Genomic DNA, 25,460 nt, shown 5'->3' with positions numbered 1-25,460 from the left:
GGGGGAACCTCAGAGGAAGTTTGGCCCGGTGGGCTAGGGGAAGGAAGGGAACTGGCAGAGGCAGCTGATCGGGAGGTCTCAATCTTTGAGACAAATAAGTACATGAGCTCCTCATACTTGTTGGAGATGAGTGTGGTGGAGACAGGGGAGAGGGGTTTAAGAAGACAGTTAGCAGTAGAGAATAGTAGCCGGGTGTTATCTTTGCATTCCAGAATGATCCTGGAATAGTGAGCAGTTTTGGCAGACAAGAGTAGGACCCGATAATGCTTTATGTGGTCCATCCAGATCTGACAGTGAATGGCTAAACCAGTTGTCTGCCACTTCTGTTCAAGTCTGCATCCCTTGGACTTGAGGGAGCGAAGATGAGGGCTGTACCAGAGGGAACGGCCAGGATGAGAGAGAGTAATGGTTTTAATAGGGACTAGGTGGTGAGGATGTGATTGAGCAGATTGGTGGCAGCAGAAATGTCATAGATGTACAAAATATGACATTCTTTACAAAATGAATGCAAGTTGTGATTCCTTTCAGAGAGAGAACATTCTGGGTCTTGCCTACAAATGTGAAGAAGCAGACTTCATCAGGCTGTAGAATATGATTTTATACTCAACCGATAAAAACAGAAAAGAAAGACTTGCATTTATATAGCGCCTTTCACAACCACTGGATGTCCCAAAGCGCTTTACAACCAATTGAGTTTTTGAAGTATAGTCACTTTTGTAATGTAGGAAACGGGCCAACCAGTTTGAGCATTTAAGTTAGTTCTTTGTTAGTTTTCTCAGATACACAAAGATACATTATATGAATAAAAGAGATTCAACTGCCTCAACCACAGAATATTACAAAATGAACAAACATTGTAAAATTTCACTTGTCAATAGTCATCCAACAACATCAGGTTCTGAAAAACAGTCTGTCGGTGCCTACAAGTACAAATCTAAGCTTGAAATGTGTATTTATGTAAATTGTTGTCAGATTCAGAATGTGACAAACTTGGACCACGGCGGGGGTGTAGAACGTGTGGTACTGGATCGGCTATTTTATTAACTTTGTTTCCATTTCAAATGGAAACCTGGCACACACAGAGCTAAGGTTTCCCTTTGTTATTCATTCACAGTTACTGTTATCCTGGTCAAGGAGCACATGTATACTGATTTGTAGAGGGTGGCCTCTGTGTTTTGTGGTTTAAGAAATATGTTTATTGATTTTATGCCATAAAATAAGACAAAAATAAACTTTTTAAAATGATGGGAAATGTTTTCCAAATTTATGTAGAATTGTTTGCCATTTATAAATTCTACTGATAGAAAATGAAGATTGAATTTGAATAATATTATTAATTGTGTTCGAGCAAATTCATCAAGCGTTAGTAAATTATTTAGTGTTGCTGACACTATTGCGCCATGTTGTCAATGTAAGGAATCAGATGACAAGTTTACAGTAGTTAGTACTGTGCATAATATTCGCCGATACATTTTCTCTGCAAAGCCTTCCAGCACCTATCAGGAGGAAACAGAAATATGGACATTATTAGTGTGACCTCGCTATCGACTACTGTTCGGTTGGCGATTACTGTTTGCTATATTAACACTACATTCCTGTTCTCTATTTTAATGCAAGTGTTGGCCTATTATTCTTACTATTCCAGTTGAGGGTCATGAATAATAATGGCTCTGAATTTGTGGCCGATATGACAACTTATTCCGAGTACGCCATCACACCGCCTTTGAAATTGACTAAGTTCGGGATTTACTAAGCGCATGCGCTAAATCCCGAACTTGCGATCAGTCAATTTCCAACTCCGCATCGGCTTTTCTGCATGTTTCACCGACCCATTGACATCAACATGCTGGTGAAAAGTTAAGCTAATTGCCCACTTACTGCGCATTAAATACCCTGAACATTTTTATGGCTGGTACAAACAGGCAAAGTTGCACAGTGTAAGCGGAGGCTTAGCAGAGCAAGGTCTTGGTCTAGTAGCAAGGTCTTGGTCTAGTGGCAAGGGGATCCGAGATGACTGGAGACCAGGCTCTACTGTATGGACCCAGTTGCCTACAGTGGGATGTGAGCCTTAAGCTCGGCACTGAGCAGCGCCTTCAGGAGAGGTAGTGGGAGATCTGGGGTGTGATGAGGGGTGGGGATGAGAGGCGCTTGGGCCCTGCTCCATTTTAGCTTCTCGAAGAGTCGTGAGAGAAGTCAGAGAGGCCGCTGCCATTCCCTTCGGCCAGCTCAGAGCCTTGACAGGACCTGCAATAGCTAGCTTATGTTTAAAACTCCCACCAGCTGCTCCAGGCTCGAACTGCCTCCCTTGTCAGGGAGATGCTGAGCCTCCCTGTGCAACGGCCACCCCACGTTAAAAGAACTCATGCACAGGCACCTTCCACCCTTCAAAGTGACGTTCGGGACCTGGAACATCAGAACCCTCATGGACAATCCTAACAGCGACAGATCGGAATGCCGCACTGCTATCGTTGCCCGGGAACTCATCGACGTTTCGACGTTGACATAGCCTCCTAAGTGAGACCCGGCGGGCAGGGGAAGGCCAGCTCAAAGAACAAGGTGTTGGTTACACCTTCTTCTAGAAAGGCAAACCAGAGGAAGAATGCCGCCTCCATGGAGTTGGCTTCGCTGTCAAGAATGAGCTGATGGGCCGCCTCAGAGACAACCCCTGTGGCATAAACGAACGACTCATGATTCTCCGGCTCACACTAGCCCGGAACCAGTGCGCCACAGTCATCAGTGCGTACGCCCCAACACTCGACGCAACAGATGAGACCAAAGAGGAATTCTACTCCAGTCTCGATCAATCCCTGTCCCAAGCCCCTATGGACGACAAACTGATCCTCCTCGGTGACTTCAACGCCAGAGTCAGTAAGGACACAGACCTCTGGGGAGGCGTGATCGGCAGAGAGGGGGTAGGGAAAACCAACTCCAGCGGTACACTACTCCTGACAAAATGCCTAGAGCATGACCTTGTCATTACCAACACCTTGTTCCGTCAGAGGAACAAGTACAAGGCATCATGGCAACATCCTCCTTCAAGCACTGGCATCTGCTTGACTACGTCATTGTCCGAGCGAGGGACTGCAACGATGTGCGCATCACACGCATCATGACAAGAGCCAACTAATGCTGGATGGACCACTGTCTAATCTGCTCCATCATTAATATCAATATAGCCCCAAAACAGCTATGGCAACAGAAACAATGCCGTAGGAAAATCAACGCTGGGGCACTCAAAGACTCAGTCAAGAAAGCCCTATATAGCCAGTGCCTCACTGCCAACCTGGTGACCCTTGATGACCCCGAGATGCAGAGTGCCCACAGCGCCTGGTCTGGCCTCAAGGCCTCCATAACCAGTGCCTGCGAAGAGACGCTCGGTCACTCAACCAGGAAACACCAGGACTGGTTTGACGAGAACGACCAGGCTATCCAGGCTAACAAGCTGCAAGGCATTTCTGAACTTAAAGCAGCAACCCAATTCGGGAGCAGCAAAGCAGCTCTACCTGCGGCTGAAGGCCGAGGTCCAACAAAAAACCCACGAGCTACAGAATAGATGGTGGGTGGAGAAAGCACAGGAGATCCAGCAGCTGGCTGACAACCACGACATGCGAGGATTCTTCAGCCCAAGCACCCAAGGCCCCACCCCACTACTGGCACCCATTAAGGACACCGAGGCAGTTGGTGCCGGGTGGAAGGAGCACTTCGAAGATCTCCTTAATCGAGATTCTGCCTTTGACACGAGTGTCCTCGACTCCATCCTGCAGCATCCGCCACCATCTCAGCAAAACCCCAGCCCTGCATGAGGTAGAAAAGGCCACCCGTCAGCTCAAGAACAACAAGGCTTCTGGAGCCGATGGAATCCCCACTTTTCCTTTGTGAAGTACAAAAGCTGGTAGTCTCGATAGCAGATGGACACCAATCTAACTTGAGGGTGATTTTGATCGAAGTGAAGAACCAAATGTACCAAATCACACTTCACTCATTTTTTTGGATCTCTCACTGATCTAATCTTCGGCAATGGTCAATGACACCAGCCCTGAAATTCCATAGTGCCACCACTGCTGGAATTTCAGTGTTTGATCGAATTCTATTAATGTTGAAATGTTGGATTGTGTATTAAATACTATTGTGATGATTGTAATTTATTAATAAAATAGCATTTTTGGCTGCTAATTTATTTAAAATGAGTTGTGGGCAAATCGACAATCTCCACTGTTTGCTCTTTAGCGAAGAGTCAGGAAGTGAATGGAGCACCGTCCCATGTGATCCCAGGTTAGCATACACACAACGGTGCACCTCTGGGATCTGTGGGCCTCTAAGCTACGCACAACTCTGCAGCGTTTGAAAGCAAGTTTTTGCTTGCGGCTTCACATGAGGTAAGTGCGGATTTTGTTCGGATGTTGGCGGTGTACTCCTCAGTTACGCCGCCGACCTCAAATTCAGGGCCAATGTAAGTTCTATCTTAAATTCACTGAGAAGTACCTGTTATTGCTTAGAATATATATAAGATAGTGAATTTTGTTATTGGACTCTGTTATAAGACTCTTCCTGGCCATTGTCTGAGGCTGAACCATACTGTTTGCAACCTTGGTGTCAATGTTATTTTTTTTTAAAGTTTTGGGTGTGTGGCCACTCTATCAGGCTGTGCGGCCCATTCAAATACCTGCACATATTGAAAAGCCAATAAGTTGGCCTGCGTGGGATCTCCAGAGAGCTGCGCAGCTGCACAGCTTATAGGGAACATCACTTGGTATCCTTTTTGATGCTGATCTGAGCTTCCTACCCATATTCTCTCCATCACCAAGACCGCATATTTCCACCTCCATAACATCACCCTTCTCCACCACTGCTTCAGCTCATCAGCTCCTGAAACCCTCAACCATGTCTTTGTTAACTTTAGGCTCGACTATTCCAATGCTCTCCCACCTTGAGCCTTCCTGGCCAATATTTATCTCTCAATCAACAACACAAAAAAAACAAATGATCTGGTCATTATCACGTTGCTTTTTGTGAGAGCTTGCTGTGCATAAATTGGGACTACACGTCAAAAGTAGTTCATTGGTTGCAAAGCGCTTTGGGATGTCCTGAGGTCGTGAAAGGTGCTATATAAAGTAATTCCTTCTTGCCTCCTTTCCTTGTTAAACTTCAGCTCATCCAAAACTCTGCTGCCTTTATCCTAACTCTCACCAAGTCCCATTCACCAATCACCCCTGTGCTCGCTGACCTACATTAACTTCCGGTGCCACAATGCCTTGATTTTAAAATTCTCATCCTTGTTTTCAAATCCCTTCATGGTCTCATCCCTCCCTATCTGTGTAACCTTCTTCAGCCCTACAACTCTCCGAGATCCCTGTGCTCCTCCACTTCTGGCCTCTTGCACATCCCTGATTTTCATCGCTCCACCATTGGCGACCGTGCCTTCAGCTGTCTGGGCCCTAAGCTCTGAAATTCTCTCCCTAAACCTACTGTGAAGAGTTTTGGGATGTTTTACCATGTTGCAGGTACAATATAAATGTAAGTCGTTGTTGCTTTTTCTAGATGGTACAATGCTGTGAAATTGTGTATGAGTTCATAATTACCTATACAGACCGTTTTACTATTTCAGCTCAGCCATTTGTGGCCAAGTAGCACTTTCCCACAAAGGGAAAATTGGACAACAAATTATCCCAGATTGCACCGCCTCTTAGTACTCTAAAAACTAAGGGCTAGAAATTCACCACCGTAATGTGCGTTAAAACAAAGTTTTTGTCCTGAAAATAAACTGCTTAAAATTCCACAAACCTTAAGGATGGTGTTGTCACAATATCACCATTTTCAGTAATGCCATACCTAAAGAAAAACGTACCGCCTAAGTTTGGCCGTTTGGCCGTTTGGCACCGGCAAACACGCTTTGCAAAGCACCGTTTTGAAAAACCTTGCGTTGCAGTTTCAAAAATGCCGGTAAGTAAGAAGACCTACAAAAAAGATAAGTTGAATTTAAAAAAAAATTTTTTTTTCAGCGATTCTGTTGTTAATGCTTTTGTGAATGTTTCCTGAAATGTTTTTTTGGTGTTTTTTCCCCTGTATTTTTCGTGATATCGACCTCTCGGTAAAGTTGGAGAGGACGGCGTTTTCCAACACGATTCCTCCAGGAATGTTGTTTTTTTAAGGATGGGGATATTTTTGGGCCAAACTTACCCATTAAGAAATGGCGAGATTTTTCTTTTTTTTCATTAAAATGGCGTTATTTGTCAAATAACGACAGTGGAAATTCTAGCCCTAAGAGTTAAAAATATCTCATAAGAACGCCTTGAAATATGTTTTCTATAGCAGAACCAATTATCGACGTAGCCTTCTACAATACCAGCATTTGCATCTGTTATGTTAATAAACTACATGTATTTCACTTTATTCAAACCACCTTGAAATGAATAAATGAAAAAATAGCAAGTAATAATCTTACACTTGCAATTTTGCCCTGTGCATTTAATAACATTTGAAGCAATAATTGCATGTTTGAAAAAAAAAACATCTTTAATGGGATAAAGTTATGTTGAGTAGAAATTTATTGGAAACAAAGAAGTTAACTTTGGGTTAGCATTTCTGTGCCTGTTTAAAAACCTCTGAGAAAATTACTAAATGTAGGTTTGAAAACCTAAATAAAGATATGAGCTCACATGTTCATTACAAATCTTTTCAGCTTCAAGGGGAAGATACTGGCGATTTTGAAGCCACATCTGCCGCAGCTCGATTACTGACTACAGAAACAAATAAAACTGTATATGTCGCAGTCAAGGATGATGATTTTCCAGAAGCAGATGAAACTTTTGTATTTTACCTAAGACTGCAGGTAACTTCATTTTCTTTTTAAATTCATTTCAAGAAAAATGGGACCATATAGTTTATCGTGCTCGGTAAAGTACTTTATTTAATTTCCTTAAGTATTGCAGGTACAAACAAATTAACATGAGTTATCAAAAGTAAATGAATGCCAGTGCGCACATTAATGTTGCGAAAGTTTATTTGATCTTTCAGTTTGTGCAGTTCACATTTGGATTTTATAATAAGCAAAAATTGATGAGACTTAAAAGTAAAATGAGAAATGGTGGAAAGCTAAAATTAAAAGAGGAAATGCGCAGAGGGACCTTACTCAAAACTTTAGCCTCTATCTCTTTTCGGATTCTGACTGATTAAATGTACATTTCCAGTGTTTTTGAAGTCTGCAGCCAAGTGGTCCTGGCAGAAGCTGAGCATCGGTGAGCAGGTTATTGATGAGTAAGTGTAAGTTGATAGCACTGTAAATGGCACCTTCCATCACTTTGCTGATGATTGAGAGTAGACTGATGCGGTGGTAATTGACCGGATTGGATTTGTCCTGCTTTTTATGGACAGGAAATATGTGGGCCTTTTCCACTTTGTCAGGTAGATGCCAGTATTATAGTTATACTGGAACAGTTTGGCTGGAGGCATGGCTAGTTCTAAAGCACAAGTCTTAAGCACCACAGCTGGAATATTGTTATTGTAGTCTTTGCTATGTCAAGTGCACTCGCTATTTCTTGACTTCATGTAGAGTGAATTGAATTCAGCCCTGGTTCGCATCCTTGATGTCATATTTGACCCTGAAATGAGCTTCTGACCACATATCTGTGGCATAACTAAGACCGTCTCTTTTCACCGCCGTAACATCACATGTCTCCGCCCTTGACTCAGCTCATCCGATGCTGAAACCTTATCCCGGCCTTTGCTACCTCTAGACTTCACTATTCCAACGCACTCCTGGCTGGCCTCCCACGTTCTACCCTACATAAACTTGAGGTCATCCAAACCTCGGCTGCCCATGTCCTAACACGCACCAAGTCCCGTTCACCCATCACCCCTGTTGTCGCTGACCTACATTGGCTCACGGTTAAGCCACACCTAGATTTCAAAATCCTCATCCTTGTTTTCAAATCCCTCCATGGCCTCATCCCTCCCGACCTCTAATCTCCTCCAGCTCCACAACGTCGCCCCCCCCTAGATAACTGCGCTCCTCTAATTCTGCCCTCTTGAGCATACTTGATTATAATCGCTGTGGTGGCTGGTGTGCAATGGTCACTCCACGTTAAAGAAAATCCACGCACAGGCGTCTTCCAACCTTCAGGATGTAGGTCAGGATTTGGAATATTAGGTCCTTCATTGAAATAACTGTGAACTCATCTTTTTTGGCGTGGACTGCCTATGCTGATGATGATTATAATCGCTCAAGCATTGGTGGCTGTGCCTTCTGCTGTCTGGCCCCCAAACTCTGGAATTCCCAGCCTAAACCTCTCTGCCCCTCTTTACTCATTTATGACTCTCCTTAAAACTTACCTCTTTGACCAAGCTTTTGATCATCTGCCCTAATTTTTCGGTGTCAAATGTTTTTGTCTTATAATACTCCTGTGAAGCGCCTTGAGACGTTTTTGTTGTGTATCTGTAAACATGCACTCCCATGCTCCGCCACCAGGGAGCGCATCCCCTGAAGTCCCAAGGGATCCCAGCATCCCTTGGGAGCACTGTATATAAGCCGGCCCCTAAGGCCTGTTCCTCACTCTGGAGTGTCTTAATAAAGACTGAGGTCACTGTTACTTTAACCTCCCTGTGTGCAGTCTCATCTGTGTTAGGAACACAATAACTGGCGACGAGTATACGAATCCAACGCAAAGATGCAGCAAACTGTGGGCATCCTGGAGAAGTTCTCGGAGGGTGAGGACTGGGAAGCCTATGTCGAACGGCTAGACCAGTACTTTGTAGCCAACGAGCTGGACGGAGAAGGAAGCACTGCAAAAAGGAGAGCGACCCTGCTCACGGACTACGTGGCACCGACCAACAGCCTCATGAAGAATCTTCTGGCTCCGGTGAAACCCACAGATACGTCGTATGAGGAGCTGTGTACACTGGTTCAGGAGCATCTTAACCCGAGGGAGAGCGTGCTGATGGCGAGGTATCGGTTCTATACGAGCCAGCGATCTGATGGTCAGGAAGTGGCGAGCTACGTCGCCGAGCTAAGGCGACTTGCAGGACAATGTGTGTTTGATGGCTACCTGGAGCAGATGCTCAGAGACTTTTTTGTACTGGGCATTGGCCACGAGACCACCCTACGAAAACTTTTGACTGCAGAGACACCGACCCTCAATAAGGCCATTGCGAGAGCACAGGCGTTTATGTCCACCAGTGATAACACCAAACAAATCTCTCAGCACACAAGTGCTAACAATGTTCATAAGCTAACTGGAACTGTGTTTGCGAGCAGAAATGTACAGGGCAGAAACCACGAGTCTGCAACTGCCAGCAGGCCTCAGGTGACCCAGATGACTTAGAGTCCGCAACAAAGGATGAATGCAAGGCAATTCACACCTTGTTGGCGTTATGGAGGCTTCCATTCAGCTTATTCATGCTGGTTCAAAGGGTATGTTTGCAAGAGCTGTGGAACAATAGGGCACCACCAACGAGTTTGCAGACGAGCTGCAAGCTCTGCAAAACCTGCTAACCACCACGTGGCAGAGGAAGATCGGTCCATGGTGGATCAAAGCAATTTTGAGCCTCAGAGAGAGGAGGCAGATGCTGAAGTACACGGGGTGCACACATTTTCGACGACATATCCACCTATAATGGTAAATGTAAACTTGAATGGCTTACCCGTAGCCATGGAACTGGACACTGGCGCTAGCCAATCCATCATGAGTAAAAAGATGTTTGAGAGACTGTGGTGCAACAAGGCACTCAGACCAGCCCTGAGCCCCATCCACACGAAACTGAGAACGTACACCAAAGAGCTCATCACTGTCCTGGGCAACGCCATGGTCAAGGTCACCTACGAGGGCACGGTGCTTGAACGGCCACTCTGGATTGTCCCGGGCGATGGCCCCACACTGCTTGGAAGGAGCTGGCTGGGCAAAATCCGCTGAAACTGGGATGACAACTGAGCACTATCACATGTTGATGAGGCCTCATGTACCCAGGTTCTTAACAAATTTCCTTCCCTTTTTGAGCCAGGCATTGGAAACTTTTCCGGGGCGAAGGTGTGGATCCACTTGGTCCCAGAGGCTCGACCCATTCACCACAAGGCGCGAGCGGTACCTTACATGATGAGGAAGAGAGTGGAAATCGAGCTGGACAGGCTGCAACGCGAGGGCATCATCTCCCCAGTGGAATTCAGCGAGTGGGCCAGCCCGATTGTTACAGTACTCAAAAGTGATGGCACGGTCAGGATTTGCGGCGATTATAAAGTAACTATTAATCGTTTCTCGCTACAGGACCAATACCCACTACCTAAGGCAGACAACCCATTTGCGACGGCAGAAAGCAAGACGTTCACCAAGCTCGACCTGACTTCGGCCTACTTGACGCAGGAGCTGGAGGAGTTTTCGAAGGGCCTCACCTGCATCAACACACACAAGGGACTGTTCATCTACAACAGATGTCCATTTGGAATTCGGTCGGCTGCAGCGATCTTCCAGAGAAACATGGGCCCCAAGTTTCCACATGATTTGCTCCTGATTTTTAGGAGCAACTAGTGGAGAACGGTGTATCTTAGAAATCGGAATTCTCCACATTTAAGTTTTCTGCAGTTCTAGTCAGGTAGAACAGTTTTACTTTTGAACAGAATTTTTTTTTCAAAAGGGGGTGTGTCCGGCCACTGATGCCTGATTTGAAAGTTTCCACAGTGAAAACGTACTCCAAACTAACTTAGAATGGAGCAAGTGAAGATTTTTGTAGGCTTGAAAAAACCTTGTCTACACATTAAAAAATCAGGCGCAGGTTACAAATTAGGCGTCGGGAACGAGGTGGGGGGGAAGGGGGGGGAAGGGAAGTCATTAAATTCTACAATAAATCCTTAGTTATACTTACACAAATATTATACAAATAAATCCAACCTGAATAAAAATTTATAAGCAAAGAAAAGATTAAATAAACCATGTTCCTACCTGTGTGAAAGTGCTTCAGGCAGGCCTTTCAGGCTGCGGTTTGCCGTCGGGACCGACCAATGGCAGGGGGAGGCAGGGAGAAGGCTGCAGGAAGCCTCATTACTTGAGGCAGCCGTTTCCGACGGCAGGGGGAGAAAGCTGCAAGAAGCCTCAGTGCTGATCATGGAAGGGCAATGTGGTTTTATTAAAAAATGTTAAAAATTGAACAGCTACAAAGAATTTGAATAGTCTCAAACAAGTGCATGTGTCCCGTTTATCACAGTCTATCTTTAATTACAGAATGCACTCCCTCACCCTCACACACAGAAATATCAAGAAAATTAAAATGCAAGCCTTTGCAAGGGTTCAATAAACAAATTTTCACTTTTTCTGCAGCACTTTTTAAAATGGGCGAGTGCCAATGTTTCCTTCAGACTGCGCGTGAGCGAACGCTCCAATGCGCACGCGCAGGGTTGCCGACACGAAAAAAACTCATTTAAATTGTACCCGCCCCCTCCTACTTACAAAATCGGCGCGAGTGGTAGGCTCCGCCCCCTGGGCGCCGTGCCAAGCAGACATCGAGCTGCAAAGCGCTCAAGAATAGCGCGTTTTTATTCAGGCGCCGTTTTCGGCGTGAAAAACGGGCGCCCAGCTCGGAGGGGCGCCTGTTTTGCCGCGTGTGGAAACTTGGGGCCATGGAGAGCCGCCTCAAGTCGGTACCACGCATGTATGGTTTTTCAGGATGACATATTGGTCATGGGTCAGGACAGTGTTGAGCACCTACAAAACCTGGAGGAGGTCCTCCAGCGACTGGATCGCGAAGGGCTGTGGCTGAAGAGGTCGAAATGCGTCTTCATGGCAACAGAAGTGGAATTTTTGGGGAGAAAGATCGCGGTGGACGGCATTCAGCCCACAGACGCCAAGACAGAGGCTATCAGAAAAGCGCCCAGGCCACAGAATGTCACGGAGCTGCGGTCGTTCCTGGGACTCCTCAACTATTTTGGTAACTTCCTACCTGGCTTAAGCACCCTCTTAGAGCCCCTACATGTGTTATTGCGTAAAGATGAGAACTGGGTATGGGAAAAAAATGAAGTAATTGCTTTTGAGAAAGTCAGAAATATTTTATGCTCCAACAAGCTGCTTGTATTGTATAACCCGTGTAAAAAACTTGTGCTAGCATGTGATGCATCGTCGTACGGAGTCGGGTGTGTATTACAACAAACTAACGTTGCAGGGAAGTTGCAACGTGTCGCCTATGCCTCCAGGAGCTTGTCTAAAGCCGAGAGGGCCTACAGCATGATTGAGAAAGAGGCATTAGCTTGTGTGTTCGGGGTAAAGAAAATGCATCAGTACCTATTTGGTGGCCTCAAATTTGAGCTGGAAACCGATCACAAGCCCCTCATATCCCTTTTCGCTGAAAACAAGGGGATAAATACCAATGCCTCAGCCGCATACAAAGGCGGGCACTCAGCGTGTAACTATACCATCCGCCACAGGCCAGGCACCGAGAACTGTGCGAACGCTCTCAGTCGGCTACCATTGCCCACCACGGGGTTGGAAATGGCGCAGCCTGCAAACTTGTTGATCGTGGCGCAGCCCGCAGACTTGTTGATGGTCATGGAAGCGTTTGAAAATAATAAATCACTGTCACGGCCCGCCAGATTAGGACTTGGACCAGCCAAGGTCCTCTGTTGTCCCAAGTAAAAAACTATGTACTGCATGGGAGCTAGGTCAGCATCCCCGTTGAAATGCAAGAGCTAATCAAGCCGTTCCAGCGGCGAAAGAAGGAGCTGTCCATTCAGGCAGACTGCCTGTTGTGGGGTAACCGCGTAGTGCTACCCAAAAAGGGCAGGGAGACATTCATCTCGGATCTCCACAGCATACAGCCGAGTATAGTAATGATGAAAGCGATAGCCAGATCGCACGTGTGGTGGCCCGGTATCGACTCTGACTTAGAGTCTTGTGTATGGCAATGCAGCGTGTGTGCTCAGTTGAGCAACGCGCCCAGAGAGGCACCACTAAGTTTGTGGTCCTGGCCCTCCAGACCATGGTCGAGGATCCATGTCGACTATGCGGGCCCGTTTCTCGGTAAAATGTTCCTGGTGGTGGTGGATGCTTTTTCAAAATAGATTGAATGTGAAATAATGTCGGGAAGCACTGCCACCGCCACCATTGAAAGGCTGAGGGCCATGTTTGCCACCCACGGCTTGCCTGACATACTGGTCAGTGACAACGGGCCATGTTTCACCAGTGCTGAATTTAAAGAATTCATGACCCGCAATGGGATCAAATATGTCACCTCGGCCCCGTTTAAACCAGCCTCCAATGGGCAGGCAGAGCGGGCAGTACAAACAATCAAACAGAGCCTTAAACGAGTCACAGAAGGCTCACTCCAAACCCGCCTGTCCCGAGTACTGCCCAGCTACCACACGAGACCCCACTCGCTACAGGGGTGCCCCCGGCTGAGCTACTCATGAAAAGGACACTTAAAACCAGACTCTCGCTGGTTCACCCCAACCTGCATGATCAGGTAGAGAGCAGGCGGCAGCAACAAAGGTGTAGCAGTTATAATGGGTGACTTTAATATGCACATAGATTGGGCTAGCCAAACTGGAAGCAATACGGTGGAGGAGGATTTCCTGGAGTGCATAAGGGATGGTTTTCTAGACCAATATGTTGAGGAACCAACTAGGGGGGAGGCCATCTTAGACTGGGTGTTGTGTAATGAGAGAGGATTAATTAGCAATCTCATTGTGCGAGGCCCCTTGGGGAAGAGTGACCATAATATGGTGGAATTCTGCATTAGGATGGAGAATGAAACAGTAATTTCAGAGACCATGGTCCAGAACTTAAAGAAGGGTAACTTTGAAGGTATGAGGCGTGAATTGGCTAGGATAGATTGGCGAATGATACTTAGGGGGTTGACTGTGGATGGGCAATGGCAGACATTTAGAGACCGCATGGATGAAGTACAACAATTGTACATTCCTGTCTGGCGTAAAAATAAAAAGGGGAAGGTGGCTCAACCGTGGCTATCTAGGGAAATCAGGGATAGTATTAAAGCCAAGGAAGTGGCATACAAATTGGCCAGAAATAGCAGCGAACCTGGGGACTGGGAGAAATTTAGAACTCAGCAGAGGAGGACAAAGGGTTTGATTAGGACAGGGAAAATGGAGTACGAGAAGAAGCTTGCAGGGAACATTAAGGCGGATTGCAAAAGTTTCTATAGGTATGTAAAGAGAAAAAGGTTGGTGAAGACAAACGTAGGTCCCCTGCAGTCAGAATCAGGGGAAGTCATAACGGGGAACAAAGAAATGGCGGATCAATTGAACAAGTACTTTGGTTCGGTATTCACTAAGGAGGATACAAACAACCTTCCGGATATAAAAGGGGTCAGAGGGTCTAGTAAGGAAGAGGAACTGAGGGAAATCTTTATTAGTCGGGAAATTGTGTTGGGGAAATTGATGGGATTGAAGGCCGATAAATCCCCAGGGCCTGATGGCCTGCATCCTAGAGTACTTAAGGAGGTGGCCTTGGAAATAGCGGATGCATTGACAGTCATTTTCCAACATTCCATTGACTCTGGATCAGTTCCTATGGAGTGGAGGGTAGCCAATGTAACCCCACTTTTTAAAAAAGGAGGGAGAGAGAAAACAGGGAATTATAGACCGGTCAGCCTGACCTCAGTAGTGGGTAAAATGATGGAATCAATTATTAAGGATGTCATAGCAGTGCATCTGGAAAATGGTGACATGATAGGTCCAAGTCAGCATGGATTTGTGAAAGGGAAATCATGCTTGACAAATCTTCTGGAATTTTTTGAGGATGTTTCCAGTAAAGTGGACAAAGGAGAACCAGTTGATGTGGTATATTTGGACTTTCAGAAGGCTTTCGACAAGGTCCCACACAAGAGATTAATGTGCAAAGTTAAAGCACATGGGATTGGGGGTAGTGTGCTGACGTGGATTGAGAACTGGTTGTCAGACAGGAAGCAAAGAGTAGGAGTAAACGGGTACTTTTCAGAATGGCAGGCAGTGACTAGTGGAGTGCCGCAAGGTTCTGTGCTGGGGCCCCAGCTGTTTACATTGTACATTAATGATTTAGACGAGGGGATTAAATGCAGTATCTCCAAATTTGCGGATGATACTAAGTTGGGTGGCAGTGTGAGCTGCGAGGAGGATGCTATTAGGCTGCAGAGTGACTTGGATAGGTTAGGTGAGTGGGCAAATGCATGGCAGATGAAGTATAATGTGGATAAATGTGAGGTTATCCACTTTGGTGGTAAAAACAGAGAGACAGACTATTATCTGAATGGTGACAGATTAGGAAAAGGGAAGGTGCAACGAGACCTGGGTGTCATGGTACATCAGTCATTGAAGGTTGGCATGCAGGTACAGCAGGCGGTTAAGAAAGCAAATGGCATGTTGGCCTTCATAGCGAGGGGATTTGAATACAGGGGCAGGGAGGTGTTGCTACAGTTGTACAGGGCCTTGGTGAGGCCACACCTGGAGTATTGTGTACAGTTTTGGTCTCCTAACTTGAGGAAGGACATTCTTGCTATTGAGGGAGTGCAGCGAAGGTTCACCAGACTGATTCCCGGGATGGCGGGACTGACCTATCAAGAAAGATTGGATCAATTGGGCTTGTATTCACTGGAGTTCAGAAGAATGAGAGGGGACCTCATAGAAACGTTTAAAATTCTGACGGGTTTAGACAGGTTAGATGCAGAAAGAATGTTCCCAATGTTGGGGAGGTCCAGAACCAGGGGTCACAGTCTGAGGATAAGGGGTAAGCCATTTAGGACCGAGATGAGGAGAAACTTCTTCACCCAGAGAGTGGTGAACCTGTGGAATTCTCTACCACAGAAAGTAGTTGAGGCCAATTCACTAAATATATTCAAAAGGGAGTTAGATGAAGTCCTTACTACTCGGGGGATCAAGGGTTATGGCGAGAAAGCAGGAAGGGGGTACTGAAGTTTCATGTTCAGCCATGAACTCATTGAATGGCGGTGCAGGCTAGAAGGGCTGAATGGCCTGCTCCTGCACCTATTTTCTATGTTTCTATGTTTCTATGTAAACGATAGTCGCGCCACTGTGTCACGGGAAATTGATCTGATTTACCCTGTGTATGTGCTAAACTATGGACATGCTCCCAAGTGGATCGCAGGCACGGTGATAGCTAAAGAAGGGAGTAGGGTGTTTGTAGTAAAACTCGACAATGGACAAATTTGCAGAAAGCACCTGGACCAAACGAGGCTGCGGTTCACAGACTGCCCTGAACAACCCACAGCAGACACCGCCTTTTTCGAGCCCACAACACACATCCAAAGGATCAGCGACACCACCCCGGACCAGGAAATTGAAACCATCACGCCCAACAGCCCCTTAAGGCCAGGCTCACCCAGCAGCCCTGCAGGGCCAACAACACGCCAGCCCAGCGAGGGCACAGCCAACACACCAGAACAGACATTTGTACCGAAGCAGTCCACCAGGGAAAGAAAGGCTCCCGACCGCCTCACCTTGTAAATAGTTTTCACTTTGACTTTGCGGGGGAGTGATGTGTATCTGTAAAGCATGCACTCCCATGTTCCGCCACCAGGGAGTGCATCCCCTGAAGTCCCAAGGGATCCCAGCATGCCTTGGGAGCACTGTATATAAGCCGGTCCCTAAGGCCTGTGCCTCACTCTGGAGTGTCTTAATAAAGACTGAGGTCACTGTTACTTTAACCTCCCTGTGTGCAGTCTCATCTGTTTTAGGAACACAATAGTTTTACTTTGTTAAAGGCCATATATAAACACAAGTTGTTGTTGAATTGGCTGAAGACTGGCATCTGTGCTGGTGGGGACCTTGCAAGGAGGCTGAGAAGAATAAATTGCTTGCCACTTCTGGCTGATGATGGTGAACGCTTCAGCTGTGTCTTTTGCACTCGTGTGCTGGACTGTGCCAACATTCGTGTTTGAATCTGTCTTTGGAATGCTTGGCATGGTTTTGAGCATTTAGTGATAAAATTACAGTGAAATGCTTTTTTTAAAATTCCTTGTAATTAATTATCATGTGCTTTATTATTATTACTAGCAACCACAGAATAAATCTAAAGTCTGTACAAAATGGTAATCTGATCAAGGGGTTTATTTGATGTCATAAACTAGGAGAGTGCAATTTTGAGTGCTTTGTATCTATCATGTGAACCTCAGGTGCTTTGAAATCAGCTTGGAGCATCTGTTACATTTAGCCACTATAAATGCTGCAACCAAAACAACATACAAAGCCTGTGGAACTTCATGAGATTCCCTTCCTCTTATTGGATGTTCAAGGATAAATGAGTAAAAGCTGCAGAATTGAGCTAGGTTTCATTTTTGCACCATTCTGGAGCCTTCATGAGGCTGGAGCATAATGGGCTCAATTTTCCCCAGCATTTGTGCCGTTTTTTTTGGAGCAGGCTGCTTTTTCTGGCCTAACTTAAAATTCCCCAGTTTCTCCAATCAACTCAGTTCGTTACAAATTTTTTAAGTCAGTTTTTTTTTCAGTCAAAGGGGGCGTAACCTGCCACCTACATCACTTCTGGCCATTTAGGGAAGTTTGGCCAGCTGAGAATTACTCCAGTTCTGATTAGGCTAGTGTATGTGGCCTGTCCTGAAAAACGTTCCCTGGAATTAAGGAAATCGGCTTGGGCAAGAAAGTGGCGCAGCAGATGCCTGGATACACTGAAACAATTAAAAAACACATAGCAGCAACTTATCTCCAACCCTGCCCGAAGTCAGTCCGGTCCCCACACACAGGAAGGCTGTCCAGTCCGATACTCGGTCCCCGGTTCATGTGCTGGCATAAAATGGCTGCTCTATTTCCCTACATAACACACCCAATGACTTTCAAAAATATATTAATTGTGTAAAGTGTTTTGAGATTTACCACCATGCAAAACACTATATAAATATTATTTTAACCACATGGTATAATTGCAAACATGGGGGTAAATTTTACAAATTAGCAGTTCCATTTGCACCTAGAATTAGCAATCCAGGTGCATAGCTTCGCATGATGGGAATGTATATTGGTAAATTGGGCACGGGGATAATAAATGGATGAAAAATCAGGTGGGATATGTTGGCATGCTACTCAAATTCCAAATATGTGCTTCTATTGTCTGAAGCTCTGTGTGCCATAAGCATTACTTTGTAAAAGTTGTTTCAAAATAATAATACTCAAAAACAGCAGCTGAAACCAGAGAGCCTGGAATTCCCTGCAGTTGGCAACAGTTTAAGGATTAACATTTAAATTCCTAAAGATACTTAAATAGCTCAAGTTATTTTAAATGATCAACAATACTGAGCCTACCATGAAGATTATTTTGCACGAGGCTTGTTATTCTAGTCAGGCATGACATTTGTTACAATAAACCATATAATTTTTGGAAGTGCTATATTAAAATGCATGAATGTTCTGTTTCATAGCTCCCATGATCAGTATAACAAAGGCCCTTGTATATCATCAATTACATTTTTATCTTAAATGGACACTTTCTTTGTTACTACTATTCTGTTAGATTTTCAGAATAAAAAACTCATTCACTTTAAACTGGCAGACTAAATCTCATTTAAATTATGACAACAGGTATTTCAAAGCAGAGATGAAATCATTCATGATGGAGGTAAAATTTGAATAATGTGGTGTGTGAACAGTAAGATGTTAAGGAAGTTGCTATGGAAACTGTTGATAATCGACTCCTGTATGGACTGTATGAAGTTCAGACTTTAGATTAAGTGATCATGAGTCAGAAACTGTGGACCTTTTAATATTTATTACATTTCTTTTGGAGCTTCAAAAAACGTAAAGTGCTTGACAATGAATAACACAAATATTACAGCTTTAACATTTCATCCAGTCCCAGCACATATTAAATGGATCAAAACATTTCACCAATAATAATTTGGCAAAAGAAAATCAAATTAAATATTTGACTGATTTTATCTATGTTCCTTTTAATGTACATGTGAAAATTGAATAGCATCAACATTCTAGAAAGATATTTTGTAAAGTTTAGGATGTTCGATGTTGGTTTACCTTTGATAGATGATATGAAAGAGAGAAATAGTGGTCATCAACTTAACTAAAACTGTACTTACACTTTGTTATTTAGGTAAATATGAATATATCAAATGTTACTAGATGACATTTTTATTTGTTTATGTTGCGTTACCAACTTTTCTAAAATTGAGGTTTTCTAAGGTCCAAGCTTTAAACAAACAGTTTAAAAGCATTTTTTTTGCAATATAAACTTTTAACCAGCACATTGTAATTTACCATGCCTATGTCTGATTCTTGTGAACTTGTGTGCCACATTATTTTTCGAAGAAGATGTTAACTCTGTAGTTTTTGGACAACCCTCTATTTTATAATATCTAGTGCCTAACATTTGTTGTAGTTGTAAAATTATATTGCTAAGAAATACAAATTCTAAACTGTTTTTGTCCAGAATCTAACTAATTCACATTCCACTGTGCAGTAGAGAACAGAGTCTTACCCATGAGAATGGATTTTGAGCATGAAATCTTGTTATTTCTCACTACAGTCTGTAATGGTCTTCGTTATTTTTTTACTAGGATTCAAAGTAAAGTATGATAATCAATAAGGATTTTAGAACAAAGTATTTCACAGACAAGCTTTCTTTAACACAGTCCTGTATGTTACATTGATACATCCAGTTAAAAGAAAGAAATGTACGATGCATCTATCTTCCCACAACCATTCATTTCACTGCATGAATCAGATTGTTGAGACCTTTGACCTGGAGTTGGGAATAGAATTCAGCTTTTTAACATTTAAGTCAAAGGATAATGTATAAAGGCGAAGGGCTGAAAGGAAACTTCATTTTCAAATAGAGCTGCATACTTCATACCTAGGTTCTTATTGCTATGGTGTCATTACCAGGTTGTCAGACCATGATAAATGAGTTTTGAAAGACCTCTTTATTAACTTGGGGTCCTAATTAAGTTGTGGTGCCCAAAGAACTTACTTTTTGCAAAAGTTATAGATCATGAACAATTTACATTTTTGAACAAAACTGTGATCCAGTTGGTAATTACAGCACTGATAAAAGTATGGAATCTGACTGTTGTAGCAAAACAGTTTTGGCAGATATATTTTTAGTTTGGCTAGTAATTTTGCACTGCATACTGCCATACATTAGGTTGAAAGTGAGAAATGTGTTTTCGGCTGGAGCTGTTTATGGCCACTGTCATTGGGATTGTGTAAATTCTCTTTTGTTTAACTGCTGATTACAGTTTTGAAGACAAACATAAGCACATCATTATTATTATACATATAACTTAAAAACCTGTCTATCTAAAAATACTTCAAGACAACCAATCTAGCTGAAGTTATGTATTCATAAAATCTGTATATAAAAAAAAAACAAATAACCATTAGACCTGTGACAAAGCAGTTTATAACAGTGCTGCATTTTTCTGTTAACTCAAGGGTACTTCTGCAGATGTGATGCTTGGAATTCCCAATATTGCCACAGTAACCATTCTGTCGAATGATAATGCCTTTGGAATTATATCTTTCAATATGGTAAGTACTTTTTTCAGCCAGTGTAATTGTTTAGCATACTTGGAATGTTTTTATTTATGACATATTGAGGCAGATTAATGGATGGAAAATTGTAGGGAACATGGGCCTGAATTCCCTATATACACTCCCAGCAAGGGAGGCACCCTGCCAGCAACCTAATTTTGTTAGATCGGCCTTATTGTATTCAAATCCTGTGTTACAGTGCATATCATAAGATCCCCGTAGTGCACAACTGCAATGCTAAAATACTTGGGGGGGGGGGGGGGGGAATTGTCCCCTCTCTTTAAGGCTCGCTACCGTCTCTAAGAGGCGATAATAGGACGGTAAGGCCTTTCCGAACGGGGGCAGACGGCAGCGTTGACCCACTCCAATTGCCCCTGTGCTGGGGCTGGCGAGAACAGGTTTCCACTATGCCCCCTGTTTCCGCACCACCCGGCGTGCTGACCTCTTACCACCCGACAGCGACCCCTTTTTCGCCATGTGAGGAAATTGTCCCGCGAGAGCGCAACCATCGCCAGTTGGTGCTACCGACAGCTTCGCGCGGCGAGGAACTGCCAGTAACTGGGCGGTGCGGCTGCCCATAAAGGGGAGGACGCAATGCTGCGGCTGCCATTTTGTTTTCATTGTCGGTCGACTCCTGAGTCGGCTCAACAATGGCGGCTGCTGGTACGGTGTTGGCAGCCCAGCACCCCTTTTTGGGTGCTGGGCCACTGGCCCGGCTGAACCCCTCCCTGTTGGTCCAGTGGGCTCCATGTAGGCCTCGCAGCGTTGCTCCTCTCGAAGTGAAGGGGAGGGACGTTGTAACACGTCAGCGTGACACATCCGTGTCACCGTCATCACGACACCGCCCTTCTCCTGACCCGAACATGCCCTGATACCGCCTCAAACAGTGCTCCAAAGCGCTGGGAGGCGGTGTCAGAGTTAAAGAGCCGAATTTTCAGGGTCTTCCCTCTGACTCCTGCCGGGCGGTAAATTTCCGGATAAATCAAAGTGCCCTCCCCAATTTCCCGCTGAGGGCAATTTGAGCCGTTAAGGTTCTGAAGGCACTGGAGCAGAAGTTTGATTATGTTGAAGAAATCTAGATTTAGTGTTATGTGAACAATACTTTGTTGGGAGAAAGAGGCAGGAAAGTAAAATTAGGATTTTGAAAAAATTGTCAAAGGCCTTTTAACATATTTTGAACTACGTCAAAATATTAATGACAGTATAATGCATTACAGCATTTTTTGATGTAATTTATTAAATGTGCTTTTATAGTCTTGTTGGACAATACCATAGAATATTGTTAAATTCTATCTGACCTAGAGGGAAGTGCCTTTGTTTTGCTACATTAAAGCTGTTATAGAAATGTAAGCTGTTGTAGTTGAATTGCACTAACAATGGGATTAGATGGGAGTATACTTTTCTACTTTATAGTCATGCCAACTTTTTCAGCTAATATTAGTGAACAGAGGCAGATAATCTTTCACATTCTCTATTTTAAATCATCACACTTCTGCAGTTTCTTGATTGACCAGCAGGGTCATAGTTGAGCAGAGTGGATTGCAATGTCCAAAATAACTTTGTAGAACGAGACATTGCTAGTTGCTCCTCCCAGGTTGCTGCAATTTGTCATGAAACTGCTTGGACATTCGAAAAGAATTGTCCATGGGATGAGTATACCTCAACACCTCAGAAGAATACTTGCGCTCATAAAAATGGAGCTGACTAATATTTTGGTAATAAAAGCAAGAACTTGTACCTCTGTAAAAACTTGCATACAATTAGAGCAAAGGTGTTCGGTAAGGAGCTGTCAGTTCAGGAGCCATTATATATATATAGTTCTTCTCATTTAAAAGAGAACTTCTTTGAATGCTGACCAACATGGAGAATGTGGGCACCAAATGGGGGAAAGGGCTGCAGTTTGAAGCATTTGAAGACTGGGAGGGATGTGCCAATGGGAGGTGATTTTGGGAGAGATTTCCAGCATACAGGAGCATGATATTTGAAAGAACAACGTTCATTGGTGGAGTGGAGGGATTGAGCAATGTGCAATAATGTGCAATGTTGTAGGAATGTCTGTTGATGTGTATAGAAACATAGAAAATAGGTGCACGAGTAGGCCATTTGGCCCTTCGAGCCTGCACCACCATTCAATAAGATCATGGTTCATCGTTCACCTCAGTGCCCCTTTCCTGCTTTCTCTCCATACCCCTTGATCCCTTTAGCCATAAGGGCCATATCCAACTCCCTCTTGAATATATTTAACGAACTGGCATCAACAACTCTCTGTGTAAGAGAATTCCACAGGTTAACAACTCTCTGAGTGAAGAAGTTTCTCCTCATCTCGGTCCTAAATGACTTACCCCTTATCCTTAGACTGTGAACCCAAGTTCTGGATTTCTCCAACATTGGGAACATTCTTCCTGAATCTAACCTGTCCAGTCCCGGCAGAATTTTATATGTTTCTATGAGATCCCCTCTCATTCTTCTAAACTCCAGTCAATACAGGCCCAGTCAATCCAGTCTCTCCTCATATGTCAGTCCTGCCATCCCGGGAGTCAGTCTGGTCAACCTTCGCTGCACTCCCTCAATAGCAAGAATGTCCTTCCTCAGATTAAGAGACCAAAACTGAACACAATATTCCAGGTGAGGCCTCACCAAGGCCCTGTACAGCTCCAGCCACACCCCTCTGCTCCTATACTCAAATCCCCTAGCTATGAAGGCCAACATACCATTTGCCTTTTTCACCGCCTGCTGTACCTGCATGCCAACTTTCAATGACTGATGTACCATGACACCTAGGTCTCATTGCACCTCCCCTTTTCCTAATCTGTCACCATTCAGATAATATTCTGTCTTTGTGTTTTTGCCACCAAAGTGGATAATCTCACATTTATCCACATTATACTGCATCTGCCATGCATTTGCCCACTCACCTAATCTGTCCAAGTCACCCTGCAGCCTCTTAGCATCCTGCTCACAGCTCACACCACCACCCAGCTTAGTGTCATCTGCAAACTTGGAGTTATTACTCTCAATTCCTTCATCTAAATCATTAATGTATATTGTAAGTAGCTGAGGTCCCAGCACTGAGCCCTGCGGCACCCCACTAGTCATTGCCTGCCATTCTGAAAAGGACCCGTTTATCCCGACTCTCTGCTTCCTGTCTGCCAACCAGTTCTTTATCCACATCAGTAGATTACCCCCAATACCATGTGCTTTAATTTTGCACACAAATCTCTTGTGTGGGACCTTGAAAAAGCCTTTTGAAAGTCCAAATACACAACATCCACTGGTTCTCCCTTGTCCACTCTACCAGTTACATCCTCAAAAAATTCTAGAAGATTTGTCAAGCATGATTTCCCTTTCATAAATCCGTGCTGACTTGGACCGATCCTGTCACTGCTTTCCAAATGCGCTGCTACTTCATCTTTAATAATTGATTCTAACATTTTCCCCAATACTGATGTCAGGCTAACTGGTCTATAATTCCCTGTTTTCTCTCTCCCTCCTTTTTTGAAAAGTGGTGTTACATTAGCTCCCCTTCAGTCCATAGGAACTGATTCAGAGTCGATAGAATGTTGGAAAATGATCACCAATGCATCCACTTTTTTGAGGGCCACTTTCTTAAGTACTCTGGGATGCAGACTATCAGGCCCTGGGGATTTATCGGTCTTCAATCCCATCAATTTCCCTAACACAATTTCCTGCCTAATAAGGATTTCCTTCAGTTCCTCCTTCTCGCTAGACCCTCGGTCCTCTAGTATTTCCGGAAGGTTATTTGTGTCTTCCTTCGTGAAGACAGAACCAAAGTATTTGTTCAATTGGTCTGCCATTTCTTTGTTCCCCATTATAAATTCACCTGATTCGAACTGCAAGGGACCTACGTTTGTCTTCACTAATCTTTTTCTCTTCGCATATCTATAGAAGCATTTGCAGTCAGTTTTTATGTTCCCAGCAAGCTTCCTCTCGTACTCTATTTTCCCCCTCCTAATTGAACCCTTTATCCTCCTCTGCTGAATTCTAAATTTCTCCCAGTCCTCAGGTTTGCTGCTTTTTCTGGCCAATTTATATGCCTCTTCCTTGGATTTAACACTATCCCTAATTTCCCTTGTTAGCCACGGTTGAGCCACCTTCCCCATTTTATTTTTACTCCAGACAGGGATGTACAATTGTTGGAATTCATCCATGTGATCTTTAAATATTTGCCATTGCCTATCCACCGTCAACCCTTTAAGTATCATTCACCAATCTATTCTAGCCAATTCACATCTCATACCATCGAAGTTACCTTTCCTTCAGTGCAGGACCCTAGTCTCTGAATTAACTATGTCATGCTCCATATTAATAAAGAATTCTACCATAGTATGGTCACTCTTCCCCAAGGGACCTTGTAAAACAAGATTGCTAATTAGTCCTTTCTCGCTACACATCACCCAGTCTAGGATGGCCAGCCCTCGAGTTGGTTCCTAGACATATTTTGTCGAGAAAACCATCCCTAATGCACTCCAGGAAATCCTCCTCCAACGTACTGCTACCAGTTTGGTTAACTCAATCTATATGTAGATTAAAGTCGCCCATGATAACTGCTGTACCTTTATTGCACGCTTCCCTAATTTCTTGTTTGATGCTGTCCCCAACCTCACTACTACTGTTTGGTGGTTTGTACACAACTCCCACTAGCGTTTTCTACCCTTTGATATTCCGCAGCTCTACCCATACAGATTCCACATCATCCAAGCTAATGTCCTTCCTTACTATTGCGTTAATTTCTTCCCTAACCAGCAACGCTACCCCACCTCCTTTTCCTTTCTGTCTATCCTTCCTGAATGTTGAATACCCCTGGATGTTGAGTTTCCAGCCTTGGTCACCCTGGAGCCTTGTCTCCGTAATCCTAATTATATCATATTTGTTAATAGCTGCCTGCGCAGTTAATTCGTCCACCTTATTACGAATACTCCTCACATTGAGGCACAGAGCCTTCAGGCTTGTCTTTTTAACA

General features: G+C 44.2%; 1 protein-coding gene across 5 annotated transcripts in view; it reads left to right on the top strand.

Annotated features, from left to right (window-relative positions):
* The window catches only part of adgrv1 (adhesion G protein-coupled receptor V1), an 892,784-nt gene that overhangs the window by 50,721 nt on the left and 816,603 nt on the right, over positions 1 to 25,460 (top strand). For all 5 annotated transcript variants that reach the window (XM_070885047.1, XM_070885038.1, XM_070885028.1 and 2 more), the window contains exons 3-4: positions 6,680 to 6,829; positions 20,381 to 20,476. In XM_070885047.1, coding sequence (XP_070741148.1) covers positions 6,680 to 6,829; positions 20,381 to 20,476 — 246 coding nt within the window. The remainder of the gene's footprint in view (positions 1 to 6,679; positions 6,830 to 20,380; positions 20,477 to 25,460) is intronic.

The sequence above is a fragment of the Pristiophorus japonicus genome, chromosome 1, assembly GCF_044704955.1.
Source record: "Pristiophorus japonicus isolate sPriJap1 chromosome 1, sPriJap1.hap1, whole genome shotgun sequence".
Lineage (NCBI taxonomy): Eukaryota > Metazoa > Chordata > Chondrichthyes > Pristiophoridae > Pristiophorus > Pristiophorus japonicus.
The sequence above is the reverse complement of the archived record's forward strand: the minus strand, read 5'-3'. Positions and strand labels throughout refer to the sequence as shown.